The sequence below is a fragment of the Nelusetta ayraudi genome, unplaced genomic scaffold (assembly GCF_046127955.1).
Source record: "Nelusetta ayraudi isolate G7.1 ecotype Tasmania unplaced genomic scaffold, CSIRO-AGI_Nayr_v1 ptg000008l, whole genome shotgun sequence".
NCBI lineage: Eukaryota > Metazoa > Chordata > Actinopteri > Tetraodontiformes > Monacanthidae > Nelusetta > Nelusetta ayraudi.
Window position 1 is genome coordinate 5,529,766 of NW_027466058.1, and position 26,775 is coordinate 5,556,540.

Here is a 26,775-nt window from a genome sequence, read left to right on the forward strand (position 1 = left end):
CTCCTCTCTCTCTCTTTCTCTCTCGCTCCCTCTCTCTTTTTCTCTCTCTCTCTCTCTCTCTCTCTCTCTCTCTCTCTCTCTCTCTCTCTCTCTCTCCCCGGCCCGGAGATTGTTTTTAAAGGCCCCAAGCACGGGGAAACTACTTAAAGCAGAGACTTGTTTTTAAAGACGAGGCTATTCAGTCAAGATGTTTAGAGTTAATCCCTGCATGTATTTATCTTCTCTTTTTTTTTTCCCCTCTTTCAGACATCAACGACTGCAGTGACCAGTGCCAGAACGGAGGAACTTGTAAGGTATGTTCCCGCTAACTAATCCCACCCGGGCCGGGCTGGGCTGGGCTGGGCTGCACCGCCCACCCTCCCCACCCACCGGTTTGTTTGCCAGCGTGTATGTTTGTTTGTTTGTTTTTACTGCGTCTCCAAGTGTGCGACATTTACAGCCGCTGTATAAATAGCCGGCTCTCGGCTGCTCGAAACCCAAAAAGCGACGGCGGAATTGTTGCGGAATTCCTCGCTGAAACCAAATCTGAGGGTAGAGGGTTCAGAGGGTTTTGTAAGGGCGGCACGCACTTTAAAGGAGGAAGAAAAAAAAAAAAGAAAAAAGGACCGCACTTGATTGAATTACAATAAACACGAGTGTGTTAAGCGCATGCCAGGAAAAAGTGTTGAAATAGCTGCAGAGCGACGATAATATTCTTTCAACCTTGCCGCCTCCCCTCCCTCGGTTAAGCTCTCGAGGTTTGACAGCTATTGTTCGGACTCCTCCTCGTCGGTCAGATTGGCGGCGTCGTGGCGCTGACCTCGCTCTCCCTCCTCCTCCTCCCCCTCCCCCCTCCCCCCACCCCTCTCGCCAGGACCTGGTGAACAGCTACCACTGCATGTGCCCGCCGGGCTTCGCCGGCGAGCACTGCGAGCGGGACGTGGACGAGTGCGCCAGCTCGCCGTGCCTGAACGGCGGCCGCTGCCAGGACGAGGTGGACGGCTTCCAGTGCCTGTGCCTGGCTGGCTTCTCGGGGCACCTCTGCCAGGTGAGACACGCCCACTCGGCCCCTCCCCTCCACCTCCCCCCGAGGCGCTGCTGTGTCTTCAGCTTCGGCTGTGAACTTTCCCTGCTCCGCCCTCCTGAACGGCCGTTGTTCCGCCGCTCGGCGCTCTTTTAAAAAGGCAGCGCTTTGTTGCTGGAGCTGCTCCTGGCTACAGCCGGGATAACATTCCTCGGCGCTGAAGCCCAGACTCTGAGGACGGCTCCTATGTCTCTTGCCCACCCCCCCTTCCCCCCTGAGTGCTGTGCGTGTGTTGTTTCCTGGCGCGGGCCTGTTGGGAGGATGCTGTGGGTTTTGCTCTGTTTAGCGTAGCAGAAACTGTGTCAGCTATCGAGTTAGCCGCGCTTCTCCTTTCAATGACACCCCCCTCCTTTTCTCCCCCCTGCCTCCCGCCTCCCTACCTCTCCCAGCTGGATATCGATTACTGCTCGCCCAACCCGTGTCAGAACGGCGCTCCCTGCTTCAACCTGGCCACCGACTACTACTGCGACTGCCCCGAGGACTACGAGGGGAAAAACTGCTCCCACCTCACAGACCACTGTCGCACCACCACGTGCAAAGGTACGTCCATTCCCCCCCCCCGAACCCACCCGAACCCCACCGACCCCCTCGCCTGCAATTTTTCCGCTTGCCCTCCCCCCACTGTAAGGTGATCTGAGCGGTGGGGCTGCAGTAAAAATCCACCGAGCACTCGGTGGATACTTGGAGATTCCCCCCGTGGGGCCAATACTTGTGTACTTTGTTCGTTTGCCGGACTGCAGTTTCCCAGCCAAAGTGCAAAAGTAGGTTTAAACGCAGCTCCAGTGATGCGTGCCCACCCTCCTCAACACCACCCCCACCTCAGCCAAGGGTGTTTTTTTTTCCTGGGATGATTGTCTCCATCCAAGTTGCTTGAAAATCTGGGGCAAAAAAAAAAAAAAAAAAAAAAAAGAGGCCGATGGCTCCGTGTGTGTTCTTAGTAGCGACTTGGTGGGCTTCTTTCTTTTCCTCCTCAATGAATTTGCAGATTCTCGCTCTCTCACTGTGTGTGTGTGTGTGTGTGTGCGTGTGTGTGTGAGTGAGTGAGTGAGTGTGTGTGTGTGTGTGTAATTGAGTGAGTGGACCAACCACGGAGTCAGGTACCAGACGGTGAGATTCTCAGTGCTCTTGGCAAGTATTAAGTGATTAAAGGGGAGCGCATACCACCTCGCTGGCCTAACCTGATCAGACAGTGCGGGGGTGGGGGTGGGGGGGTTCCAGCAGGGAGGGGGGGGAGATCGCTCTCTATTGCTTATGAAAGCAGAACGGATTACGGCTGTTTCTTCAATCACTCCCCTGTCACGATGCTCGTGTTTCCATGTCGATTGGGGATTGACTGCTACTTATTGGCGTCCGTCATCCAACCTTTCCCCGAGCCCTCGTACGTCTCGCACGTCGTCTCGCTCTTTTCCAAAGTTTGACGTTTGGCGGAAAAGAAAAAACAACCCTCGCCTCTCGCTGCCTGGAAGAAGCAACGCCGCTCCATTGCAAATGGCGCGTGGCGAGCGGACGTGCTCAGACAGACGGCTGCGCCCGTCAGCGAGTCTCACCGTCACGCTGTCTCTGTCCCCGCACGCAGTGATTGACAGCTGCACCGTGGCGGTGGCGTCCAACAGCACACCCGGAGGGGAGCGCTACATCTCGTCCAACGTGTGCGGACCCCACGGCCGCTGCCGCAGCCAGGCCGGCGGCCAGTTCAGCTGCGAGTGCCAGGAGGGCTTCAGAGGCACTTACTGCCACGAGAGTAAGACCAGCGGCAGCCGCGCCCAGATGGAAGACGGAGAGCTCCCGGCGGCCCAGCCGGATGTTTACTTACTGTCGCGCTGTTGTCGTTTCCCTCAGACATCAACGACTGCGAGAGCAACCCGTGCCACAACGGGGGCACCTGCATCGACAAGGTCAGCGTGTACCAGTGCATCTGCTCCGACGGCTGGGAGGGCGACCACTGCGAGATCAGTGAGTGCAAAACAACGGCCAAAACTGTACAATGACGATGTTTGTATTAGAGAGGGATGGATGGATGGATAGATGGATGGATGGATAGATAGATAGATAGATAGATAGACACTTTACCAATCCCAGATGGATGGTTGGATGGATGGATGGATGGATAGATAGATAGATAGATAGATAGATACACTTTACCAATCCCAGAGGGAAAAACATCCATCAGACACGCACATCTCGCACACATAAGAAGGAAAGTAAAACACTCACAAGTAAAAATAAATTAGGGATGAAGAATGATGGGCCTGAATCTTGCTAAGTTGCTTGTGAGTGGGTGTGCAGTGGTGCAAGTCAGCAGTAGACAGTGCAGTGACCTATTTAGTGCAAAATAATGTCTGTTGAAAATAAAAGGAATACTTAAAATATAAATACAAATGCAGTGAGAATCTAATTAGTGCGAGGTAGAATTAAGGAATTAATAAATGAATTAATTCATTTAATCATGACGCATAAATCCCGACTCCTCCCCCACCGCCCCCGGTGTCTCCGCCAGACATCGACGACTGCAGCGCCAGCCCCTGCCATAATGGAGGGACGTGTCGAGACCTGGTGACTGATTTCTTCTGCGAGTGCAAGAATGGCTGGAAGGGGAAGACGTGCCACTCCCGTAAGAGCCGCCCTCGCTTAAACTTTCTCCACGCCCGCGTCGTCTGCCCATGCAGGCTCGCGGTATGTGCGCATGGCCGTGCATAATTTACCCTGATCTGCTGCGTGGCGTTGGCTGGTGTGCAGAGACGGGAAGTAACAGAGTGCAAATACTTTGCAGTACAAGTCATTTTTCTGGTCTCGGTACTTTGCCTGACTTTTTTTTTTTTTTTTTTTTTACTTTTGCTTCCCACATTTGTACTGTACGGACATGTACGGACAAATATCCGTTCTTACGTTTGAAAGACCTGCTCATTATGTTTGTGTTTTAAAGTGGGAAACTTTGAACTTTGCTGTTGCTGTATTTCAATACAAAAGTGGATCATATTTTAGAGGGATTTTATTTTTGAGTACTGCGGCTTTGGAGCCACTCTGGTCAGTTCAGCCCAGATTATTCTGTCACAACTTTTTAATTTTTGCTCAATTTTCACCGAAATGGAAAAAAAACAAACAGAATTTTTACTTTTGACCCAAGTACATTTCAGAACCTGTACTTTCTTACTTTTACTTGAGTAGGGGAGTTGAAACAGTACTTTTTCTTTTTTTTTTACCCACACTTCTACTTAGGAGTGAATATTTTTGCCACCTCTGCTTGTGTGTGCATGTGTGCGCACGTGTGTGTTTATAAGCTAGAGGAGCACTAAGGCTTTAAATCCCCCGCCCCGCCCCACCTCCCCTCCTCCCTCCAGGTGAAAGTCAGTGCGACGAGGCCACATGCAACAACGGAGGCACCTGCCACGACGAGGGCGACACATTCCAGTGCAAGTGCTCCCCAGGCTGGGAGGGCACCACTTGCAACATAGGTGAGTGACGCAGTCCAAAGCCCCCCCCCCGCCCTCCTTCAGATGTTAGTCACTTTTATCTGCCTCATGCTGCCGGCGCTCCCACTCCCCTCTCCTCCTCCCCCGGCCCGGTTCCTCCTCCTCCTGCGAGCGCTGACAGATATCCGGCTAAAACCCATGATTGCACTGACAATACACACAAAGTCGAGGAATGCGGATTCCCCCCTCGGAAGTTTGGGGGGGGGGGCACATCTCCAAAAAAAGAAAACGAGGAAAGGTTTAAAGCAGGCTGTGTAATGTTTATCACCGATTGTGCCGCTAATGCCGAAAACACTTGCTTACAAAGCTCTAACCTTCTTCCTTTTTTTCTCTCTCCCCCCCCCCCCTTCCTGTCTCAGCCAAAAATTCGAGCTGCCTCCCGAACCCGTGCGAGAACGGAGGCACCTGCGTGGTGGCCGGCGAGTCGTTCACCTGCGTCTGCAAGGAGGGCTGGGAGGGAGCCACCTGCACCCAGAGTGAGTGGCCCCTCCGTGGGGCGACGCAGAGGTCGACGTTTATTGCATTCTGCATGATGACGTGGCCCCACACTACCACAAGCCCCACCCCCCCACCCCGACCCCCCACTAGCTAGCTCAGAGGTGCACTCCTGTAACTTATTAGATTTGGACTTTCCCCCAACGTCTCTGGAGTCGTCCTTGTTCTTTTGCTCCAGACGTATACGTATACATTAGGGCTGTCAGCATTAACGCATCAATTAAATGCAGTCCATTGATCCGCGTCAAGCTGGACAGACAGGGTTAGTCTCCACCAACTCAAAGAAACACCAGAAAATCCAGTCAAGTTTCGGAATTAAAAGCAATTTTCAAAATGAAACACAGTGATTGACAAATGCCATCGTATTTGTGTACGTTGTATTTGTCAGTATCTAAACGGCGAGATAGTGCGAGAGAGAGATGAAAACAAACACGCACACGAAAGAGAGCAACAGAGTGGACTGGCTACGGCGCTACCGCGTAGCCAGTGTGAACCCAGCGTCAACCTTTTTGTCCCTTTTACTGACCCGTAGTTGGCCCCTCTGGCCAATTTCTGGTAAGAAACACTTTACATTATGGAGTTAAAACTGCCTTGAAATGCAAAATTTCACACATGCAATTCAAACCGTGATTAATCGCAGTTAACTATGAAGATTCTGCAATTAATCACGATTGAAAAAATGAATCGTTTGACCGCCCTAATATGTATATATAATATAGACAGCCAGACACTCACTCACACAAACACACACAAACTCATGTATCTGTTCTTGACTTATTCCCCATGGCTGCTGCCGGGCCATGAGAGAAGAACGAGGGGGGGGGGGCTCGGGGGGGAATCACTGGGCTCAGGAAAGTGGAGACAGATGTTCCCTCCCACCTCCACCCTCTCCGCCTTGTCCGACACGCAGCTCTCGCTCCCCTCTCGTCGCCACATTCCCGTCAGCACGGCGACACGTTCACCCCCCCCCCCCCCCCCCCCCCACACACACACACACACGTGCCCCCCCCCCCCCCGAATACAGATTTTCCCCAGTTTCTTTTTTATTCCCCCCTTCACATGGCCGACTCACTTGTTTGCACTGTACAGCTAATGAGCCCCAAGCCTGCCCAGCCCGACACACACGCGCACACACACACACACCTGCGCACCTGCAGGTTCAGACGTGCTCTTGGCTGTCATGCGTGCTAAACAGTCGTACATGAGAGAGAGTGTGTGTGAGTGAGTGAGTGTGGGGGGGTGGGGGGCGGAGACAACAACGACAATCGCTCATGCTCTCTTCTTTTTCCCTCCTCTCCCCTCAGATACCAACGACTGCAGTCCCCACCCATGGTAAGTGGAATGGCCAAACATTTCCTGCAGCGGCTTCTCTCACCTGCGGGCTTTTGTTTTTGTGTTTCCATTTTTTCTTCTCAGCCGTGCCTCTGCTGAGAAAGCAGTTATCCACCCATCGCTCTCAATCAGCTCACACTCCCAAATTAACCGCACACAACTGCAGCGAACCCTTTTTTTTCCTCTCTCTCTCTCTTTCTCTCTCTCGCCCGCCCGAACAAAAGAACAAGTCTGATTGCTTTCTAGTTGCTTTGGAAATAATGTTTTATTTACACTGACCCGTGAGAAAAAGAGCCTGAGTTTCTGATAGGTGTGTTTGTTTATAACAGGCGTGAAGGTATTTTGCCGTAAAAGCCGAACTCTCTTTTATTTATTTACGTTTCCCTCGCAGCTACAACAGTGGGACCTGCGTCGACGGGGACAACTGGTACCGCTGCGAGTGCGCCCCGGGCTTCGCGGGTCCAGACTGTCGGATCAGTGAGTATTAACCTGCCCTCCCGCCCCCTCCCCACCGTGATCCCTTGCTAAACCTTTAGCTGGAGCGGGTCGCGGCGAGGGGGTGGGGGGGGAGGGTGTGACCATCGTAGCCTCTCCAAATGGACGGACGGTCTAGCCAGCCAATTATCAGCGCGCTGGGCTAGCGGCCAGGCCGAAGCCGTTTCTCGGTGTCACTCCGCCGCCGCCCCCCCCCCCCCTCCCCGCTCATGTCCCCGGGGGGAAGCGGGCTTAGCAGGCCAACAGCTAATCAGCCGTGCTCTCTGACACTGATTACACAGATTGTTTTCCCTCTTAAAGGCTTTCAGATGGCCACATTCTTTCCCATTGCAAAGCCTTTGTTCTGTTAAGTCCTGCCTTCAGCCCTCTGCATACCTGCTAATGATGCTGCCTTTAATAAAGCCGCACGGGGCACGAACAAAAAATAAAACAGCCCCCGATGCATGTTTGAGCTTATATAATCGCCATTGACCGGCGTTCAGGTGCCGCGAGGCAGCGTTCAGACGTCGCATGACCTCAGCAAATTCGCCGGAGGAATTAGATTTGTGTGCTCACTGCTTAGCCCAATGTTTGTTTTCTGTCTGGCTCCGCGCTTTTATTCCTAACTGCCGCTCTTCTCCTCTGACAGATATTAACGAGTGCCAGTCGTCCCCGTGCGCCTTCGGGTCCACCTGCGTGGACGAGATCAACGGGTACCGCTGCCTGTGTCCACCGGACAGGACGGGCCCGTACTGCCACGAAGGTACGGCAAAAAAAAAGAAAATTAAATAATAATCGGCGCAAGATAATAAAATGGGGGGTGGGGAGAAGAAGTTTTAACGGCTGATTTGATTTTCTCATGCGGCAGTTACAAGGAAATCCTGCTCCGTCAACGGACACGCCAAGCTGGACGGCGCCAAGTGGGACGACGACTGCAACACCTGCCACTGTTACAACGGGAAAGTGGTTTGCACAAAGGTAGGTCACAAACACGCGCAAGGCACACTGTTTACAAACAATACAGAGTGACGCAGTGAATGTCGGACCACAGCAACACCTCCAGAGACACGGCACAGTTGATCTGGGAGTGTCAAATTCCTTTGAGTTTGAAAAGACACACACACACACACACAATGCCACTGTGGGAAAAAAAAAGAAAGAAAAGCGCAGCATGCCAGCTCCTCCAGAGAAACACTGGGTGAAGATTGGGTGACACAATGAATGAGGCGGCCTGGGAAAAGTCCCATCACACCCATGTTTGTGTAAAAGCCAGAACGACACTGATTGCCCTGCTGGCTGTGCAGCCTGCAGGAGGAGGAAGAAGGTGCATCAGCACGGCTGAAAATGATCCCCTGGCTGTCTGCTGCAGGGGAACGTGTTGATTTGATGAGGGAGCAGAATTATGGGAGTTTGACGAGCAGTAGCGGTGCAATGAATCTAAGCCAACTCTATTGTGTTGGCTTTGCTGCTGTTTAGTCATTTAATTACAGATTCTTGTCTGTTAGTTATTTTCTTTCTTTCTTTTTTACAATAAAATGTATTGCATTAACCATCACAATTATGAGGGGGGAGGGGATTTATCACTTTAAATATCACTTTTGTTTTCTGGCCCTTAACTCCCCCCAATCCATTCCCTAATTTCCTCCACAGTGTACAGTTTCTAAAAGTTTCATCTGAGCCATCTTCTTGTGTGAAAGGGTTTTAAGGGGAACATTTATAATAAAAAAGAGGAACATAGAAACGTCTCAGTTTCTGTCCCATTGGTTTAAATTACTGCAGCCAGTACCCATAATTGGTGACACTAGTTGATCCCTTCTGTCTAAAAATGCATTTGGTCCAACTATCTAAATATCTACTAATGTATTTAGTAAATGTGAATATATTCCAAACTCTCTCATAATTATGGGCGAAACAGGCGTTCAGCCTTGCAAACAGCTTGAACCCTTTTATAGAGCAGTCAGTGAAACAATTAGATATTAAAAACTCGGGGGACATAAGTAGACATTTTTTTTTACGAGTGACTTTTCAAAATATATGTCTGGTTAATGTGAACGCACTTAGAGTTTGCAATACCAGAGTTTGTTTTGCAAGTTGGGGGTCAGCTGGTGATTTCAAATTGATTCTGGGGAGATGATAAGACTACTTTTCAACCGCACGACTGTCCTCCCCATCCAGATGCGGTGCGGGCCCACGAGCTGCCAGCTGGGGGCCAAAGGTCGAGGCGGCTGTCCTGCAGGCCAGAGCTGCGTGCCCATCCGGGAGGGCCACTGCTTCGTCAAGCCCTGCCTGGGCCTGGGCGAGTGCTGGCGCTCCAACCCTCCCCCGCCTCCCGCCAAGTGCCACCCCAGCAGCTCCGGTTACCAGGACAACAGCTGCGCCAACATCACCTTCACCTTCAACAAGGAGACCATGCCCCGAGTGAGTCACCCCGGCACTGGGTGGAGTGAACCGCAGGGCCCCTCCGCGCTTCAATGATTTGGAGCGTCGGATGAGAATTTCGCAAGTGCTCAACCGTCTCCTCTTGGATCGAAACACGTTTAGAAGGAAGAAACAAAAATTTCGCAATTTTTTTTAAATTATTTTCGCTTAAAAAGTTTTTTTTTTTTAAACAACTTTGCAATGCAAACTTGTTATTCATCACCACCAGATCAGTTTGCCAGCTAATGTGACAGCAGCTAGGGTCATGCATGCAAATAAACTGGCCTTTAAACTAAAGAGCTCATCACAGGAAATCTTACATTTTCCTTCACCTTCTTAATTGTCTCTCTCTCTCCCTCCTTGCCACCAGGGCCTGACTGTGGAGGATGTGTGCAAGCAGCTGAGGCGTTTGTACGTGGTCAAGAATTTCTCCTTGGAGCATTCTGTGTCCATAACCTGCGACCCCTCATTCTCAGCCAGCAACGAAATCCACGTCTGCATCGTGAGTGCCCTCCTTCTCCGCCACTGTCAGTGCACTGGAAACAAAAATCTATTTATAGCCCGCAGCGCGTGGGGCTCAGTGGACACAAGCCGCGGCGCTAATGGCTAATGGCTGCCGCGTGTCGTCCGCTGGCAGCGAGTCGGCCGCGCGAGCCTGTGACTTAAAACCCGAAAAAAGCAACACGTCTGAGTGACGACTTTGCTCCTGTCGCCTCCAGTCTACCGACGACCACCGCCTGGACCGAAGCCCCATCAAGGACATCACGGACCGGATCATCGACCTGGTCAGCAAGCGCAACGGCAACAACAACACCATCATCACCGCCATCGCGGAGGTGCGCATGCCAAGTCCCAACAAAACTGGTAAGAACCGCCTGGGCGCTCCGCTCCGCTCTGCTCCGCTCTGCTCCGCCTGGGTGAACCGTCGGTGGCTTGCACCAACTTGCATGTTAGACGCAGGTAGAAGGATTATTACTATTATTTTGCACCCATGTTGTGCTTCTCTCAGAGTTATTTTTGAAATACCGTGTGAACCAGGCAGAAAATGTCCAGCGCCAGAAGGTCAAAGTAGGAAAAAAGTTTAAAAAAAAGAGAAAAAAAAAGGGAGGGGCTTAAGTATTTCTCACATGATGCTATTTTAAAGGTCCAGTGTGTCAAATTTGGCTCGATTTTTGAATTTCATATTGGTAAAAACTTTACATACTGCCCATAACACTCGCAGTACAATAAAATAAATGTGGTTTCCCTACCTTTGGAACGGTTCTCATATATGTATAAGAATACACATAGATCAAGGGTCTTGCTCCCACTTAGTTGCTAGTCTTGCACCACCATTTTTAAGGAAGTCTGCCTGACAGTGTTTTTCAACCTTTTATGTGCCGTGGCACATTTTTTACATTGAATCCCATCAACACCAAACAAAAATATATATTTTTTTGCCTTTAATTACTACTACTTACCTATTTCTGAAGTACTACTTATTAATTATTACTGCTTAATTACTACTTTACTAAATTACTATTTTTTGCCTAATAATGACAATACAGTCTCTTGATTTATTTCTACTCAGTCAGTGTGTAACCTGGTTTAGATGCACAAAATTAGGTTTAGATTCCTTTTAAAGCGCAGTCACTCAACAATGGAGTATTATTATTTTTTTCAGACCAATTAAGTGAAATTGTATAATTCTTTACGCCACACCTAACATCTCACGCACACTACTTGTTGGAAAAACACTGCCGCGCCCTCTATGAAATGCGCTTCCTTCATTTTTTTTTATTTTTTTACCCACTGGACCTTTAAACTCACATGATTGCCCAAATAATGGCACGTCGAGCTGGAGCTGGAGGAGAATGCAGAGTAGCTTTTGGGGTCGAAACAGCCGAGCTATGCGGCTTTACTGGCCAGCGCGACTCCCCACATGTGTCTGCCATTCATCAACACATTGACAGCGGACCGCCGCCACGGCCAAATAGAGGCCGCCGCCTCCTCCTCCTCCTCCTCCTCCTCCTCCGTCCGGGGGCCTCGGAGGTCAGGTTGCGCCGGCAACAGCCAGGCTAACGGCTTTTAGCGACGTTCGCTCTTGCAGTTGGAAAACAATAAAATCCATGCCTGACCCTCACCGCTTCCTCTCCACCTCCACCTCCCCCCCTCCCCCCCGCCAGACTACCTAGTGCCGCTGCTCAGCTCCGTCTTCATCGTGGTCTGGGTCCTCGCGCTGGTCGCCGTCCTCCTCTGGTGCATGCGCCGCCGGCGGAAGCAGAGCGGCCACGGCGGCGCCTCGGCCGCCGGCGCCGACGACAACACCACCAACAACGTGCGCGAGCAGCTCAACCAGATCAAGAACCCCATCGAGAAGCACCCGGGCCTGGCCGCCGCCCTCAAGGACTACGAGGGCAAGAACGCCATCATCGCCAAAATACGGACAAACCAGCCCGAGGGCGACGAGGACGACAAGGAGAGGCACCTGCAGAAGGGCCGCTTCGCCAAGCAGCCGGCGTACACGCTGGTGGAGAGGGACGACAAGGCGCCCCTGTCCAACCCCAGCCCCGGCGCCAAGAACCCCAATTGGACTAACAAGCAGGACAACAGAGACTTGGAGACGGCAAACAGCATAAACAGGATGGACTACATTGTATAGCGGACGAGCTGCGTTGCTGAGCAACCCAAAAAAAAGAAAAAAGCCCCCTGGACCGCGCGGTCTCTCGCACCCCGGCGGTGGGGGAAACCGGGGAACTCTGGGGGCCACGCGCGAGAGTCGGCCCGGCCTGACCCGACCCGACCCGACCCGCCGCGGTTTATTTCCCTCTCGCGCGTCTTCTTCCCCGCCGCGTTAATTTAAGTTCCGACAAGCTGGCTTTTTACACTGGCAGTGACAGTTGCTTTGGTTGGCTGGAAAAACACAAGGCACCAGTATACATTTCACTGTAGGACTAGTTGCAAAAAAGAAAAAAAAAAAAAAAAAAAAAAAAGTGTCCTTGTCTGCATTTCATTTCCTGTGTTTTTTTTGTTGTCTTTTTTTTTTTTTTCCATTCTTCTCAATTCAGCGGGCACATTTTGAGGGGGCTCTTGGTGTGATTGTTGTACAATGACGACAAAAACTGCCCGACGCGTTTCGACACTAGAGCTACTTTACTTTAGCGCGTGTTTGAATTCTTTCTAGTTCCGTTTTTGAGGAAAGTGCCTCTTCAGCACGAGACTCCAGCAACTGTCAAACGAGAGAGAGAGAAAGAAAGAGAGAGAGAGCAAGCGAGAGAGAGAGAGAGAGAGAAAGATCAACTTTATTATTTATTTTATTTTGGGGGAGGGGTGGGGGGGGGGGGAGAGGCAAGGGGGGTGGGTTCAATGTCAGCAGTTGCTGCCAATATGAAGAATTTATGTGTCGATTTAGAACGTGTAGATATGTACATTTTTTTATTAATCATTGTATATATTTGATCTATTAACTTAATAATCAAGAGCCTTAAGATATCATTCCTTTTTATTTATATGTCTTGTCTAGTTTGAAGGTTTTGATAGTTGTGAATGCCAACCTTTTCTTTTTAATGACTTAATTTTTTTTTTTTGTTAAATGCATTCTTTAAAAAAAAAAAAGAAAAAAAAAAAGCCAAATTTCAGACAAGACAAAGGACGGGCACTTTTCGCCTGAAAGAAATACTTTTTTTTTTGTTAATTTTTTTTTTTTTCTTTCCTCCACACATTGAACATTTCATCATTTGTTGCCAGGACCTTGATTGAAGGCAAGTGAGGTTTAGGACAACAATAGCTCCAGTCTGCTGAGAGGGATGGACTTGGTGGCAGACATATTGCTTGCTACTAATGGATGAAAACTTAAGGGAACAAAACCATAATCCTCCGGCGGCTTCAAGTTGAACCCATTTCAGACCGGGCGGCCGAAAAAACAGCCGGCGCCCACGTGCAAAGGCAGGTCACGCAAAAACCCGAGGCTTCGGCCTTCCCATCTGCTTCAGTCGGTGTCATTTCACAAACTAGACCATAAGTACTTGAACAGTAGGGGGGGGCGGGGGGGACGGTTGACACTGTAGAGTCAAAATGAAAAACACACACTGACGCTGCCTTGCTCGGCGAGAACCTGTTTCATTTCTTTTATGAAAGAAAAATGAGGCTCTTAAACATACAAATAAACAAGTTCAATCTCATCTGTTTCACGCTTTGAGATCGTGGCAACAATTCTTTTTTTTCTTTTTTTTTTTGTCCTCTCTTGACTTTTTGTGTTACGAACGAGAATTATGTGTTGATCTGGCAATATATTTTTTTGAAAGTCATATTTATTAAATATTTTGTATGAAAAGAGAATTAAAGTTGTCTTTGTTCTGAAGAGCCCGCTGGCGAGTCTGTCTGTGATGCGTCGACAGGCCGTGCGGCGGTGGCGGCGGCGGCGCCGCGCTGCGCTCGCACGGCTCCCGTGGGAACTGATCCGCGCCATCCAGGGCCTTGAGCAATGCCTCTGTTCAAAATGTCTTTAAGGGGATGATTGCATCGTCCCCGCATTAAGTCGATCCCGGAGACCAAAAATACCTTTGCTCCTCATGATCCTCACACAATGATTCCCTTGTTGGCCCGCTTTAAGTAGCGAGCTTAGCTAAAACCTCTCAAACTAGGCAGGACAAGCCTGTATCGTCGGGACCCGAGTCATTCCAAGGCTTTGCTCCTCGCCAGAATCTGTTTACAAGGATTAGGGCCTGAAGCGAGAGATTACCAACACCTCAACCAACCTGAAAATGTATTAGCGCTCGGATCTGTTTCGCTAATCCGCGCCGTCGCGACAAGAACAGAACTGGAGTCGCTTTCGAGGCTGGTTTTACACTTACAAATCTGAATGAGAATGAAGCATAATTTGTTTGCTTGGGCTGACTTTCACTATCTGATAACACTGAGCATGAAGCCAGTGTGCAAACTAAAGATACATGCTGAACGCTGCTTGCAGCTTTAATTGTTTTTTTGGCTACTGGGTAACATTTAAGTAATCTTTGGTATTAAATGTGAGGCTTAAAAGGGTTTCATTTGAAGTTGCCACAGATTAAAAAAAACAAAAAATCCATTTACTAATTGTTAGCATTTGTATTTACAGAACAAGAGTCGACTTGCTAGATGTCATATTAACAAGATGTGTATCTCCAGTAGCCCAGACCATGAATCTGCTTAGTTGTGTAATTTTATCCAACATTACCCTTTGAATAATACAGATGTGAGCTCAAGCAGAGCATCAGAAAACACACATTAGCATTAGCATTGTGCGCAATATGCCTTCCTAGCTTTAGCTGCCACTAAATCCCACACACTGAGCCTTTAATTGTCGCTGCCTTCGAAAGTAAGCGGCCTGTCTTCGCATTTTGACCGAGAACATTCAAGAAAAACAATTTTATTCACCAGTATATCAAATGTCTTTCCAGTAAATTATGACATGGCGAGGTATTCAGGCACCGTAATGTCATCAGCATTAGCATTTTGAGCTTTACTGGGTGAAATAATGACTCCTGGCTCGATATGCTGTCTGGGCCTCTGAGTCTAATGAAGGAGTTTCACAGCAATAACAAAAAAAATCAGCTCAGCAGCAATATTTTAAGCAAAGACAATCCCTTTTATACCGAGCAATTAATACCCCCATTTCAATACGGCCCAAGGCACTTATCCCATTTAAACCCAATAGAAAAGCTGCACCCAGAATCTCGGCATTAAAGATTTACGCGCGGCAAATAGTACATGAATGAAATCTCGCTGCGAGAGCGCAATTTTGCGAGCGCGGGTGATGAAATAAATCTGGACGGCGCAATCAATCACGGCAGACCTTCCAGCGGGGGAAACTGGACCGTTTTCAGACACGCAGGAGCCAGCGTTTCAGACGGGGAGACTCATGACGTACGACATGGCTCCTGCTTGTCTGAAATTCCCCCCCGATCTTTAGCGCAAAACCATATCTGAAGTCCAATTAAAGGTCTGCGACTGGCTCTCTCCGCGGGCCCTCTTGACCGCTGCTATTTCAGGGCGGAGGCGAAGTGCGTTTCAAGTATTTCGACAAAAGCACAGCGGAGCGATTGGCGCGTTGCGTTCGAGCGTTGGGCCCGCGTTGTGCGTCACGTATGCACACCATATGTGAAAAGATTGGTGGGGGGGGCGCCTAGTAAAACATGACACATGCCCAAATGTTTGTCATCTGAGGAGAATCCGCGGGGGTAAACACTCAGCCTGACACAATATCGTCTTTAATTCTGTGGCGTCAAACATCTTGACTGTAGTCCCCCCCCCCCCCCCCCTCTCTCTCTCTCTCCTCCCTCACCCCCTCCCTCGTAATCCTCAGAACCTCTTCGCTCGCTGTAATCTAGAGGTTCTGGGCACATTTTCACTCCCCTCCTGTCTGAGTGCGGATCTGGAACTAATAGAGGAGCCCGAGGATGCGGGCTTTGACAGATAGGCCCCTCAGACTTGTGGCCAGCCTGTTTTGGTTTGTCTGTGCCGTGTTATTGCTTGTGAGGGGGAGGGAGGAGAGCGGGGAGCGGGCGGGGCGGGCTCCGGGCCCGTTTCCCCAGAGTAAGCAGCTCTACTTCCACTGTGGTTTTCTGGCTCTCCCAGACTGGGAAAGCCTTGGACTCTGCCTCCTTGGCTTGCAGTGGAGGAGCGGGGGGGCGGCGGATAGACGTCGCTGGAGGTTTCTGCGGAGGGCCCGGCGGAGCGGGTCCCAACCGTGGCTGCTGGAGGTCCTCCGAGGCGGCGCGTCCTCTTGGCCCCGTGCGGCCGAGGGTCTTCCCCGGAGCCGCTCGGCTGGCGCCTCTTGCCGCTCTCCCGGTTGGCTGCGCATCCGCGGGAAGCCAACGAGGCCGCGTTTCGACCGAGGCTTTTTTCAGCGCGAACCGTTTGAGCCGCGGCTCCATTGGAGGAAGTTGGAAGGTCTGCCCGTCTTCGTTCCTGATTGGTCTCCTCTGCCGCGGAGGCTCCACGGTGCCCCGGCTGAACGGCAGCGTGCTTGGCTCTGTGAGTGCGGAACAGAGAGAGGATGTGAACAGATGCGCCAGTGACCTCTCTGACTGGAGGGGTTGGAAAGTTGCGCGGCGCATCATACATCTTTTGAAGCCCTGTCCTCTTTGTTTTTGTGCGGCTGCTCGGCGGCTCTCGGGTTCCTCCCACTCCGGAAAAATATTCCGACCTGCTCTGCTCACATTGTTCAGTCTGGACGGGACAGAACACAATCGACGTAAACACGAAGTATTATTCATCCTTTTCGGAAAGTTCTGGCTCCGTGCGAGGCTGCATCATCGACATTCCTTCCACTTCTCTAAAAAAAAAAAAGAAGTGTAATAATAAGTAGAAGGTAGGGCTGCATGAATCACGATTCTGGAAAAAATAAAAATCACGATTTTTATAATTTAGATCACGATTTTCTCGATTTTTTTTTCAAGACAAATAACTATTACAATTGTTGTGTGTAATATACATAGATATTATTTAGAAGCTCAGAAGCACTGATTTTCATGCTGCTGATGAGACAGAATCGCCGATTTTTTTTTAGAAAAGAGATTGCTGCAAGCATGAATCGAGATCGCAATTCTTTATTTACCATTAATCGTGCAGCCCTAGTAGAAGGCTCAAGATGTGTCATATTTCTCAAGTGCAACCTCGATGCTCAACATCGCATGAGGACATTATTTTACGGCATCTTTAGATGAAAGGGGGCAGAAACTTATTTTTTTTTAATCACACCGGTTAAGCTCCGGTGCAACGCCTTCCAAAACACACCACCTCAAAGGCTTTGGGAGAATTCAGCAGCTTGTCACCGTGTGAGGTGTGTCTCCCAATCTCAACTGTCTGACACTCTGAGAGTGATGCCTGCAGCTCCAGGCGGAGTTTTTAAATGGCTAAGCCCTGCTGACAAGTTAAAACAGTGATTGAAGAAGGATAATGAGTGAGGAGGAGGAGGAGGAGGGGGAGTGGGAGTGGGAGTGGGGAGGGAGGAGGGGAAGGGGAGTCAGTGTGGTGGGTGAGGTTTGCCAGTGTTAAAAATACAATGGGGTGAAAGCACTCTCGAGGCTAACAACAGGTCGTAGATGCAGCCTCACGCTTCACATAAAGTTTGCACTGTATACGAATATAGAAGCACTCTCACCGGTCATAGCCGGTTCTAAAATGTTCAAAGCTTTTCTTTTTGAGCAGGAGGGTACAGAGGCCTATTGCTGCCATCATTAAAAAAAAAGGGCGGCTGAGTATCACTGTTTTACACGTTACAATTTTCACGTTATTACACGAGGCCCAGTATCATGTAATTATGTGAAAAGCTTCGGGCTTTTACCAGATAATTTTCACATTAGTTCGTGATCACAGATCAAAACTAAATGGAAGCGAAGGCACTGTGGACTGGTTTTTCATGTGTCTCCAACTGAACTGGCGCGCGTCCCATTGAGCTCCTGCTACTATACGCCACGGCTCAGACAGCCAGTTTGAATCCGGGTGGCACTTTTGTAGTCTGAGCAGTCGCAAATCACAGTCCGATATTTGCGAAACGGATTGAAACCACCTTCTGGAGGCAGTTTTCAAATGGGATTTGGACAGATGCTTCTCAGTGTGAACAGCTCCAAACATGAGCATCCGTGACGTCACTCTGCGCGACGCAAAACACCCAACGTGTCGGACCAGAGAGCGCCACTCGAGGTGCGGAGCTGTAGCGTAATGGAGCGGACAGGAGGAGTAGAAAACAGCAGTCCCTGGACAGAGGAGGAGACTCGTTGGCTCATCAGTCTGTGTGGAGATACTGTGGCTCCATTCAAGCCAAGCTCCAGTGCATGTATCGCAACAAGTGCCGCTGTCGCAATTATGTGACGTCACGCGCTACACACTGCGATGGACGACGCCTTCGCGCCGACGTCGTTGCTACGGCAACCTGTCAGATGGGTCAATAATGTGGCCCGGTCTGAACAGAGCCAGATCCCATTTGGACACTCGCTGAAGATCAGTGTGGACAGTCGGCCCAGAAAATCGGATCTGAGAAGGAATCTGATCGATATCGAGATTTGTTGGAGTTCAGTGCATTTTAAACTCCTCAAAGTGCACAGACGGTGCTCAAGAAGTTAAGGATCTCACTATGTCTCAAACTAAGCTTAAACGAGCCATAGTGTTTTGCTTAGGACTCGTTTTGTTTAGTTTCGATTCGTTATCACGAAGGAACGTGGAAATTATCAGGTAAAAATGTGACACTTTTCACGTAAATTACGTGATACTGACCCCCTTTCTTTTCTTTTTTTTAGCATAGCAGCAATATGCTTCCGTTGGAGGGGGTTTTCCTCATTCGTTCAAACTTCAAACTGGATGCGGGGTTCCATGAAAGAAACCCTGAGAGGCCAAAAAAAAAAAAAAAAGATTGGATCTCATCAACGTTTGCGCTCAACAGTCGGCTGATGAAGGTTAATCATCGATGTTTTCCTTGGTTGGCCTCGAACAGACAGGATTTATGAGAGAACAAGAGACCCTGGTGGCAAATTGAGCTGAACTGGATGGTTGAGTGGCCGCCGCCATATCGCACTTTAATTGCATCCGAGAAGACGTACTGACTGACATGCGAATGAGACGAGCGAGCGGCGACGACAGACCGGCGGAGGCGGATGAAAGCTCGCGGGCTGACCGATGTCTTGACAAATCTCTTTCCCCCCCCGCCGCCGCCGCCGCCGTGAACTTCTTCTGCCGCGCCGCGCTCGAGTCGCGGTGGCTCTCGCCGCCGCCGCTGTGACGGCGCTCCGGTTCTGAAGTGGCGGGACCACCGAGGCGACGGGCCGACGATGGGCTGCCGTCCGCTCGGCGGGGCGTCGCCGTGGGGGGAAAAAAAAACGCGGCGAAACGGACGCTCGCTCTGGGAAAGTGCGGTCGCTTTGTTTGCTCAATATCGGTCATTTTTCAAATTGTTGCTCTTCCGTGAAAAAAAACCCCAAGAAAGAAAAACAACTGCTGGCTAAATATGTGAACTTTAAGATGGGGAAAGCCAGTGTGGTGAGATCTGGCATCTACGGACGGGTTGCTCTGAACACACAGAGAGAAAGGGGGGGAGGGGGGGGGGGATCATTAATAGCTTCCAACACATGTTTTAATACCAATGACAACATAAGAGCTGACACACACACACACACACACACACGCACACACACACAAAGGGGGGAAGGGGGTAATTGTCCCAGGCTCTGCAAAGGCAGGCGGGTGGCATTGTGGCTTTACACGGGAGTGTCGAGATGCAGCGACTGCGCCGTGGTATGTGGCAATCGGAATAAAAGAGGAGGGACGGAGGCGGAGGAGGAGGAGGAGAGGGAGGAGGAGGAGAAGGAGGAGAACAGGAGAAGGAGGTGGAGGCGACCAGAAAGAGCGGGGACAAGGAAAGTGCGTCGTGAATGAGATAAAGGGAGCGTTCTCAACAAAAGCAGTAGCAGCAGCAGCACCCCCCCTCCCCCACCCCGGCCCCCCCGCCAGTGCTGCCCACGGCCCGAAAGACTTTTCACCGTGCCCACAAACCCAAGAATCCCCAACGCAGACAGGACGTCCCCTCACAGGACGCTCTTTGTGTGTGGACGCAGTCGTAGCAGCAGACTGTGGGCAGGGATTTTTTTTTTGCTCTTTACGAGCCGTTGTGTCCAACGCTACGGCTAGCCGCCGCTTTAGATTCCCACACACACACACACACACACACACACACACACACACACACACACACACACACACACACACACACACACACACACACACACACACAGAGCAGCGACTATTCTGAGGAAGATGTGGGCGCCGCCATTTGCATTGTTATGCCTTGATATGTATTCTCCCCTCTTTAATATGAATAAATGCCGTTTGAAAGACGAACTTGAAAGAAAAACCAACACAGGGCAAACAAGACGGGGGCGAGGGGGCCTGGGGTGGGGGGGGCTCTCTGGGAAAGTTTAGCGCCGTCCTGTTTCTGTCGGCACGACTTCAAAAGGCTCGCGGCGGAGCGAGGGAGCGGCGTAGGAAGAGCGGCGGAGTTATGGAAAGGAAGAGGCACGACGAGAGGAAGAGGTCGGATATACTTAGCGGGGCCGACGGCAGGAAAATAGGCAGAGAGTCAGACGGAGGGAGAAGCGCTGGCTGAATTATTGCAGGGCCGGGTCGGGGAGGTCAGACGCTTTGTATATAAGAGAACCGGACTGAGGAGTAAACAGATTAAGGGAGGGAAGAGGAAGAAGAAAGGGAAGAAGTGGACACGGAGGAGAGGGAGAAGGGCAATTCCGCAAGGTGGCGGCGGCGGCGGCGAGCGTCGCGTTTGAACCGAGGTGGCCGCCGGTTGTTGTTTTTTTTTTTTAGTTTTTTTTTTTGCGCGGAGAGACGCAAACAAGCAATGGCCCGGGAGAGCGTCTCCTGAAGCGGTGGGGGGGCGGGGGGTAGAGCCACGGTGGTAAATGAGAACCTCCGCCGTCGGCCGCCAGCCAGTCTGTTCGCCCACACACACACACGCACACACACACACACACACACACACACACACACACACTGCGGCAGAAAACACGTCCCGTGACGCAACGCGTAAACACGACGGCGGTGCCCCGGCCCGGTGCCTCCGCAGCCACGGGGGCTCGGCGGGAAGCTGCAACAGGACGCCGCCACATCTGGATGTCAGATTAGAGAGATAAGCCTCCCAGAAAGAAAGAAGGGAGGAAAGAAGGAAAGAAAGAAAGAAAGAAAGGGGGGTTTCGGGGTTCATGGGGGGGGGGTGGGGGGTGAAGACGGGGGAATGAATCATCATTTCAGGCCAGAAATCGCACGCCGGTGCCCCCCCCAGACACCCCCCACCCCCACCCCCCCCGGGAGTTTGCACGACTCCTGGAGCGACTTCAACAAACAGACGACGCACCATGAAGCACGAGGGAATTGACGCCGTTCCTCCTCTGCCGTCGGGAGATAAGGCCGCGGCACCCGTAGACAGGATGCACGCGCCGGCGTCTGTCTTTTGATGCAGCTCTGCTCAGAAGCAGAGCGGCGGAGAATCCGTCGCTCTGATGACGTGGAGCGAAAAACACTTTTTTTTTTTTTTCTCCCCCCGCCGCCCACAAAACTGGGGTTGGAGTTGTTCTGACAAGGCGATATAAAGACGATACCGCGTGGCTTTTTCTTTGCTTTGTTTTTTTTTGTTTTTTTGTTTTTTTTTTTAGGAACAAGGATAACAAATCTGTGAATAAGCTCAACTTGATGACGGTGCACTTTTTCAGTTTATTCTGTGGGTTCTTGCAGGCCGGGGAGATTGTACTCATATCATCACAGAACCGCTGCAAACTTAAGTTGGAGCTGAAAGACGAAAATTGCCGACAGAGAGAGAGAGAGACGCAGAGAGAGAGAGAGAGAGAGAGAGAGAGAGAAACCCTCTGAGATGACAAGAACACAAACCAACGTTGGACAAAAAAGCTTGGATTAACCGTCAACTTGTATTTACTTGTAACATGCAACAGAGGAAGCCAAGTCTTTTTTGTTTTGTTTTGTTTTTGTTACTGGGCTCCTCTTGTCTTTGTACCTGACCAAACAAACACGTCCCATTTAAGATAATTATGGGTTCTTCACTCGTCTCTTCTGAAACATTGTATCATTCCGACGTCTGATTGCCTTTAACCGGTCAAGAAACGAAAAACTGGATTTTTTTTTCCTTTCCTCCCCCCCCCCCAGAGTGGAAGGGGCCTTTTTTTTTGAGTTCGCTTTGATGGCGACGACCGAGAAAACAGAATCGTTTGGGAGACTAACAAACTTCCAGGGCACGCATGCCTCCCGCGGAGAGATTCGTGAAACAAGTCCACAAAAGTGCGACTCCCCCGCCCTCCACCTACTCGGCTCCCACAGAGGAAACATGCCCTGTTTGTCTAAGCTCACCACATCTTCCCTGCAACAAAGTCAACAAACATGCAGGGGCACATACTTGTCTAAAATAAGAGGGCAGTTTTTATCCACCCCCATTCCCCCCCGCGAACACAATGGCGACGCATTGGGATCCGCCCCGTAGGCGAGCCGTTAACCGTTTGGACGCCGGGAGGAGGTGGACGAGAGCCGAACGCGGGCTGTGTTTTTTGGGCCTCGGCGGGAGGAGAGGGCCAGCGGGCGCGGGACGCTTGGGAAAGTACTGCGGCGCTAGCAGCTTGGAGCTGTGAAGAGGCGCGCTGAGGTCATGGGTAAACACGCCGGCTCGTCCAAAGCTGAGCGAGAGGAGGGGGAAGTGGAAAGACATCTGCTCTGCCTTTGATCCGAGCGTCTGCGGCCCAGCACGCCGCTTCACCTCGGCTGCCCACTCTGCGCCTGACTAGAAAACAATCCCACAAACACGAGCTCGTCCTTCCCCCGGCGGCTGCCCTCCTTTAGCGCCGGCGCCGAGTCGCACGGAGGATTCGGTTTCTTTTGAAAATGCGCGACTTAAAACTCCAAATGTCTACGTAAAATATGAAATTGCCTATTTAATTTTCTCTCCACTGCAATGGAAAGTAAGGCCTGGTTCCTCGCTTGTGTTCCAGGTAACGGATGTTCCTCTCTTAATAAATCAACTTTGGCAGGGTTCATCTAAGCCCGGCATGTGGTGGATGTCATCGTTAATTTCGCCTACACTCTCCAGACATTTTGCAGCCTCGACTTAAAAGCCATCGGCCGGGTGGAACCAAAGCTCGTGCCTGATGGTGAGGCGGCATGCGGGGATCTCTCCTCCATTAACGTCAGGCGGCCCAATCGGCCAATGGATGTGCTATTATTGCGCGGCAAAGCTGCGGAAGGTGAGGAAATAAAATTTCACTTTGAACTCTGCTTTAAATCCGAAACTTGCAGTATAAACAGCCTGATTGGCCATTTACACGTGTATAGTATTTGCTTGGTTTTCCATTTGATACACAGAAAAAAATTGCCTCGGCCAATTTCTATCATTTTTTTTGCCATTCTCTGACTAGCTATGTTTACATGCACACATTTCTCCAATCCGATCTAAACCTTGCTTGATCAGACATTCAAAATCCACTGGTTGGAAATTGCGCTAACGCGCTCCGGCATTTCTTCGTTGAGCGGGGGGGGGGGGGGGAAGCACGCTATCGCTGTCGGCAAAGTTACGTGCCGCCAAAGTTTTGTTGGGGGGGGGGGGGGGGGGGGGGGATTTATGACTGGCCGTAGTTTGGCCATGCCTGGTTTACATGGACACTAAACAAAACGATCCGATCATGACGTGCGTACGCGTGCACCAAGCGTTTAATCAGAATGAATCATTTGCGCGCAGTTGTCTAGTTTTCCTGAAATAGTAGTAGAAGAAGAAGCTGTACTTCCACCTGTGTTGTCAATAAAGGCCGTGTTGTCCGCGCGTCCTCGGCTCGTTCACAGGCCTTCAAACTTTTCCAGCGTTTTTTTATTTGGTCTATCGTTTTGTTTACGTTTCGCGAAAAAATGAAACGGAAACGCGTCACGCAGACGACGTAGCACACCTGCGCAGTGGAGATAGTCCGAGACAGGGTCCGAATGGGTGTGCACATGGACGCCATTCGGAAGAACGATCGGCATAAACCACCTCTCTCGTTCGGAATACAACTTTCGTTCCGAATGGACCGGACCGGATCAGAATCTTCCGATTGGGGTGTTTACATGAAGCATTTTTAATCTGATTGGGCCTTTGTTCCCATTATTTGTGTCCATGTAAACGCAGCTACTATATCACATGCAATGCAATGTCCTTGATCCGTTGTTGACAGGAAAGCGCTAACTGCTGCAATGAATTCCATTATTAGAGGTGAAAGCTGCCCCCCCCCCTTGACAGTAAGAAACTTTCAGTTTGTCACAGTTTGGTAAATCTGCATATAAACTGCAGGCAGAACATTAAATATAAATAAGTGGTGTCCTATTTTCTGCCCAACTACTGGAAATGACAACACTTGAGACTGAACCACAGCTGAAAATATGACTAATGAGAGTGCAGCGAGTACGAGGGGTGAAACGCAGAGCCAGTTTGGTGGTGGTGGTGGTGGTGGTGGGATGGGGGGTGCGCTGCTTTCACGGGATGAAAGGCCAACCGTGATGTCACCCCGGTTTGCTCACCCCCGTGACCTCCTGAAAAGGACTCATTTCGTGAGGCTACATTTCCACTGAGGTGGAGGATTTTTGTTTAACAGCTCACGCAAAGTGAACCCCGACAACAAAACAAAAGACGCCCTGAACGTCGAGACAGCCTGGCACTTTCCTTGAGTTCTGACAGCGTGAGGCTGAGCCCGAGCATTCCGCAGGAGAGCAGCGACGGCGTTAAACCTCTTTATTTTTCGACGACGTCCTAAAACAGGCCTCAGATGAGCCGCAACGCAAAGGTTTTTGTCAACATTCCTGACTTTCGTAACGCTCCCTCTGTGGCCAATCAGTTCGGAGCAAAGGGACATAAACAAATAATTGTTTTTGTCATGTGAAAAACCTTAGCCTCGCTGTCTGGTATCTTTCCCCCTGCAAAACCGCGCTCGAGGTCGGGCTTGTGGGAGCCTCACCACAAGACTCCCACCCACCAATTCCCTGTGCTTGTACTGTATCGGCCCAAAGAACCACATCCTGGGGAGAGGGGGATGCAATCGGCAGCGGTGCCTCCTTGAACTGGAAAATTGGTTACACAATATGAACTTTTCACTGACGACGGCGTCGCTCCACTACAAATGTTACAATCCCCGGCTTTCATTGGGAGCCAAACAGTGGAAAAGCGCAATAGCAAAATAAACCCCGTAAGAAAAACAGCCGGCCCGGCCCGGCCGATCACGAGGACGTGACGGCTGCAGAGATGTCTGCGCTGGGCTCCAGTGCCAAGGTGAGAGGCTCCACTACCATTTCCCACAATCCTCTGGGGAGAGTGGGGATTAAATGAGCGCTCGCCGCAGTTAAGTGGCCTGTAATGCGAGGGGTCAAAACACATCTTCAGTGGTACGTAAACACCAAATACGGCTCCGCAGCAGAGAGTTACTGCAACAGACAGTCGGATTAGCTGCACCGTCCTTTTTCGGAAAAAAAGTTGCACGTCGGAAGATGACGAGATCCGCCGAGGAGTCCGCTTGTTGGAACGTTTTAAGCGTCGACTGCGCTACCGCAGAGGCGCTGGGCTAAAAGCGGATATCACCCGACTCTCCGCCGCTCCCCACCGCATTTGTCCTAAACAGATGTTTAGTTTGTTTGAAAAATCCTCAGAGTCGGCATTGTGACTACCCGTTCATGTTGAGGTTAGCGACAAGACCGTGTTTGAGTCGGACAAAAGCGAACCGGCAGAGCGTGTGAGCGGGAGCTTTCAAGGAAGGGGGTGACTGGGCAGCTTCAGGGCCTCGACTGACGCCACCCAAGAACCCCCCCCCCCACCACCACCACCACCACCACCAAACAGCCCCGTAGGTTCAGAGGACCCCCTCCCTCCTGAAAAAAACAGATTAGGACACATAAAGTGAGAGGGCAATTTGGCAAACGCGTCCCTGTAATAACACACAGATCCACGCGAGACTTTTTGCCAAGTGACTGGAAGAGGAAACGGAGGAGTATAAACAGCGCTCACTGTGGCCAGGCTTAGGTTTCCATGGTGCGCCGAGGCATCTTCAGGGCGGCTCACGCACACGACGTAGCGCTCGGGAAACACGCGCAAGTCTGGGGGCGAGCAGAGAAACAGCAGAGACGCACAGTGAGTTGATAGCCCGGGCCCGCCTCTCATTTCCACAGTCCATACGCAGACAGGATGGGGCTATTTTGCGACCGAGGGTTGAATCCTCGTCCACAAAGGCAAAGTATTCGCTCTCCCCCGAGGCCCGAGTGCGAGATGACAGCCTGGAGATAATTGCGGAGTTTTATGACCGGCGTTATAGGAAAATTTGATGTTAGCAATGGATACTGGGAGCAGAATAAGCATTTCAGCAGCCTCGGAAGGCCACTCATAAAAACAACAAGTTTTCTTGCCAGTAATAAATCGTAACCGATATCGTAACAATTAGCCTGTTTGCTAATATCGAGCACAAATGTGTTTGAGTCATTATGAACATATTTGGGAGGAAAAAGGGGGGAGAAGAAGTAATAAAACACAGACGTTAAGAATTTACTATCATACTTATCTTGAATCTCGATTCATCCAGGCTACAAATTTTATTAACTTATTAAGTTTTATTAGGGCTCAGTTGAGTCTTGAAAAACACAAACAGCATTTTCTCCTCCATGGAAATGGTTTTGCATGAGTGGTTTGATTTTTGGTTTGTACAGAGAGAGACAGGGTTACGTTTCCTGTCCTTAGGAGATTTATTTTTTTGCTGGTTTTAATAACAAGAGATGTTGCAAAGTAGAGTGTGTGACTGAACTGACTTATTTTTAGCTACTGGGGGCAAATAGACATAAAGAGAGGGTTTTGTACCAATTGCATGCATTTTTGCAAGATTTTACTTTCTGATAACCTAAAAGGTTCTTTGAGTAGTAATTGTAACTGGGAATTTTTCTTTCAAACATATTTGATGCATTTCATACGTGACTATGTGGCAAATTGAATTTTTTACACAAGCTAAT

General features: G+C 50.3%; 2 protein-coding genes across 2 annotated transcripts in view; one reads left to right on the forward strand and one right to left on the reverse strand.

Annotated features, from left to right (window-relative positions):
- Positions 1-13,591, forward strand: part of jag1b (jagged canonical Notch ligand 1b) — a 29,921-nt gene extending 16,330 nt beyond the window's left edge. The window contains exons 11-26 of the mRNA XM_076018917.1: positions 247-293; positions 854-1,027; positions 1,453-1,603; positions 2,640-2,804; positions 2,903-3,016; positions 3,561-3,674; positions 4,402-4,515; positions 4,893-5,009; positions 6,333-6,360; positions 6,752-6,837; positions 7,484-7,597; positions 7,703-7,812; positions 9,010-9,252; positions 9,623-9,754; positions 9,972-10,116; positions 11,418-13,591. Coding sequence (XP_075875032.1) covers positions 247-293; positions 854-1,027; positions 1,453-1,603; positions 2,640-2,804; positions 2,903-3,016; positions 3,561-3,674; positions 4,402-4,515; positions 4,893-5,009; positions 6,333-6,360; positions 6,752-6,837; positions 7,484-7,597; positions 7,703-7,812; positions 9,010-9,252; positions 9,623-9,754; positions 9,972-10,116; positions 11,418-11,893 — 2,330 coding nt within the window. The 3' untranslated portion in view covers positions 11,894-13,591. The remainder of the gene's footprint in view (positions 1-246; positions 294-853; positions 1,028-1,452; positions 1,604-2,639; positions 2,805-2,902; positions 3,017-3,560; positions 3,675-4,401; positions 4,516-4,892; positions 5,010-6,332; positions 6,361-6,751; positions 6,838-7,483; positions 7,598-7,702; positions 7,813-9,009; positions 9,253-9,622; positions 9,755-9,971; positions 10,117-11,417) is intronic.
- Positions 13,592-14,499: 908 nt separating this feature from the next.
- Positions 14,500-26,775, reverse strand: part of slx4ip (SLX4 interacting protein) — a 33,729-nt gene continuing 21,453 nt past the window's right edge. The window contains 6 exon segments of the mRNA XM_076018919.1: positions 14,500-15,675; positions 15,677-15,754; positions 15,756-15,897; positions 15,899-16,240; positions 16,331-16,437; positions 25,787-25,875. Of these exon segments, the coding sequence (XP_075875034.1) occupies positions 15,568-15,675; positions 15,677-15,754; positions 15,756-15,897; positions 15,899-16,240; positions 16,331-16,437; positions 25,787-25,875 (866 nt within the window). The 3' untranslated portion in view covers positions 14,500-15,567.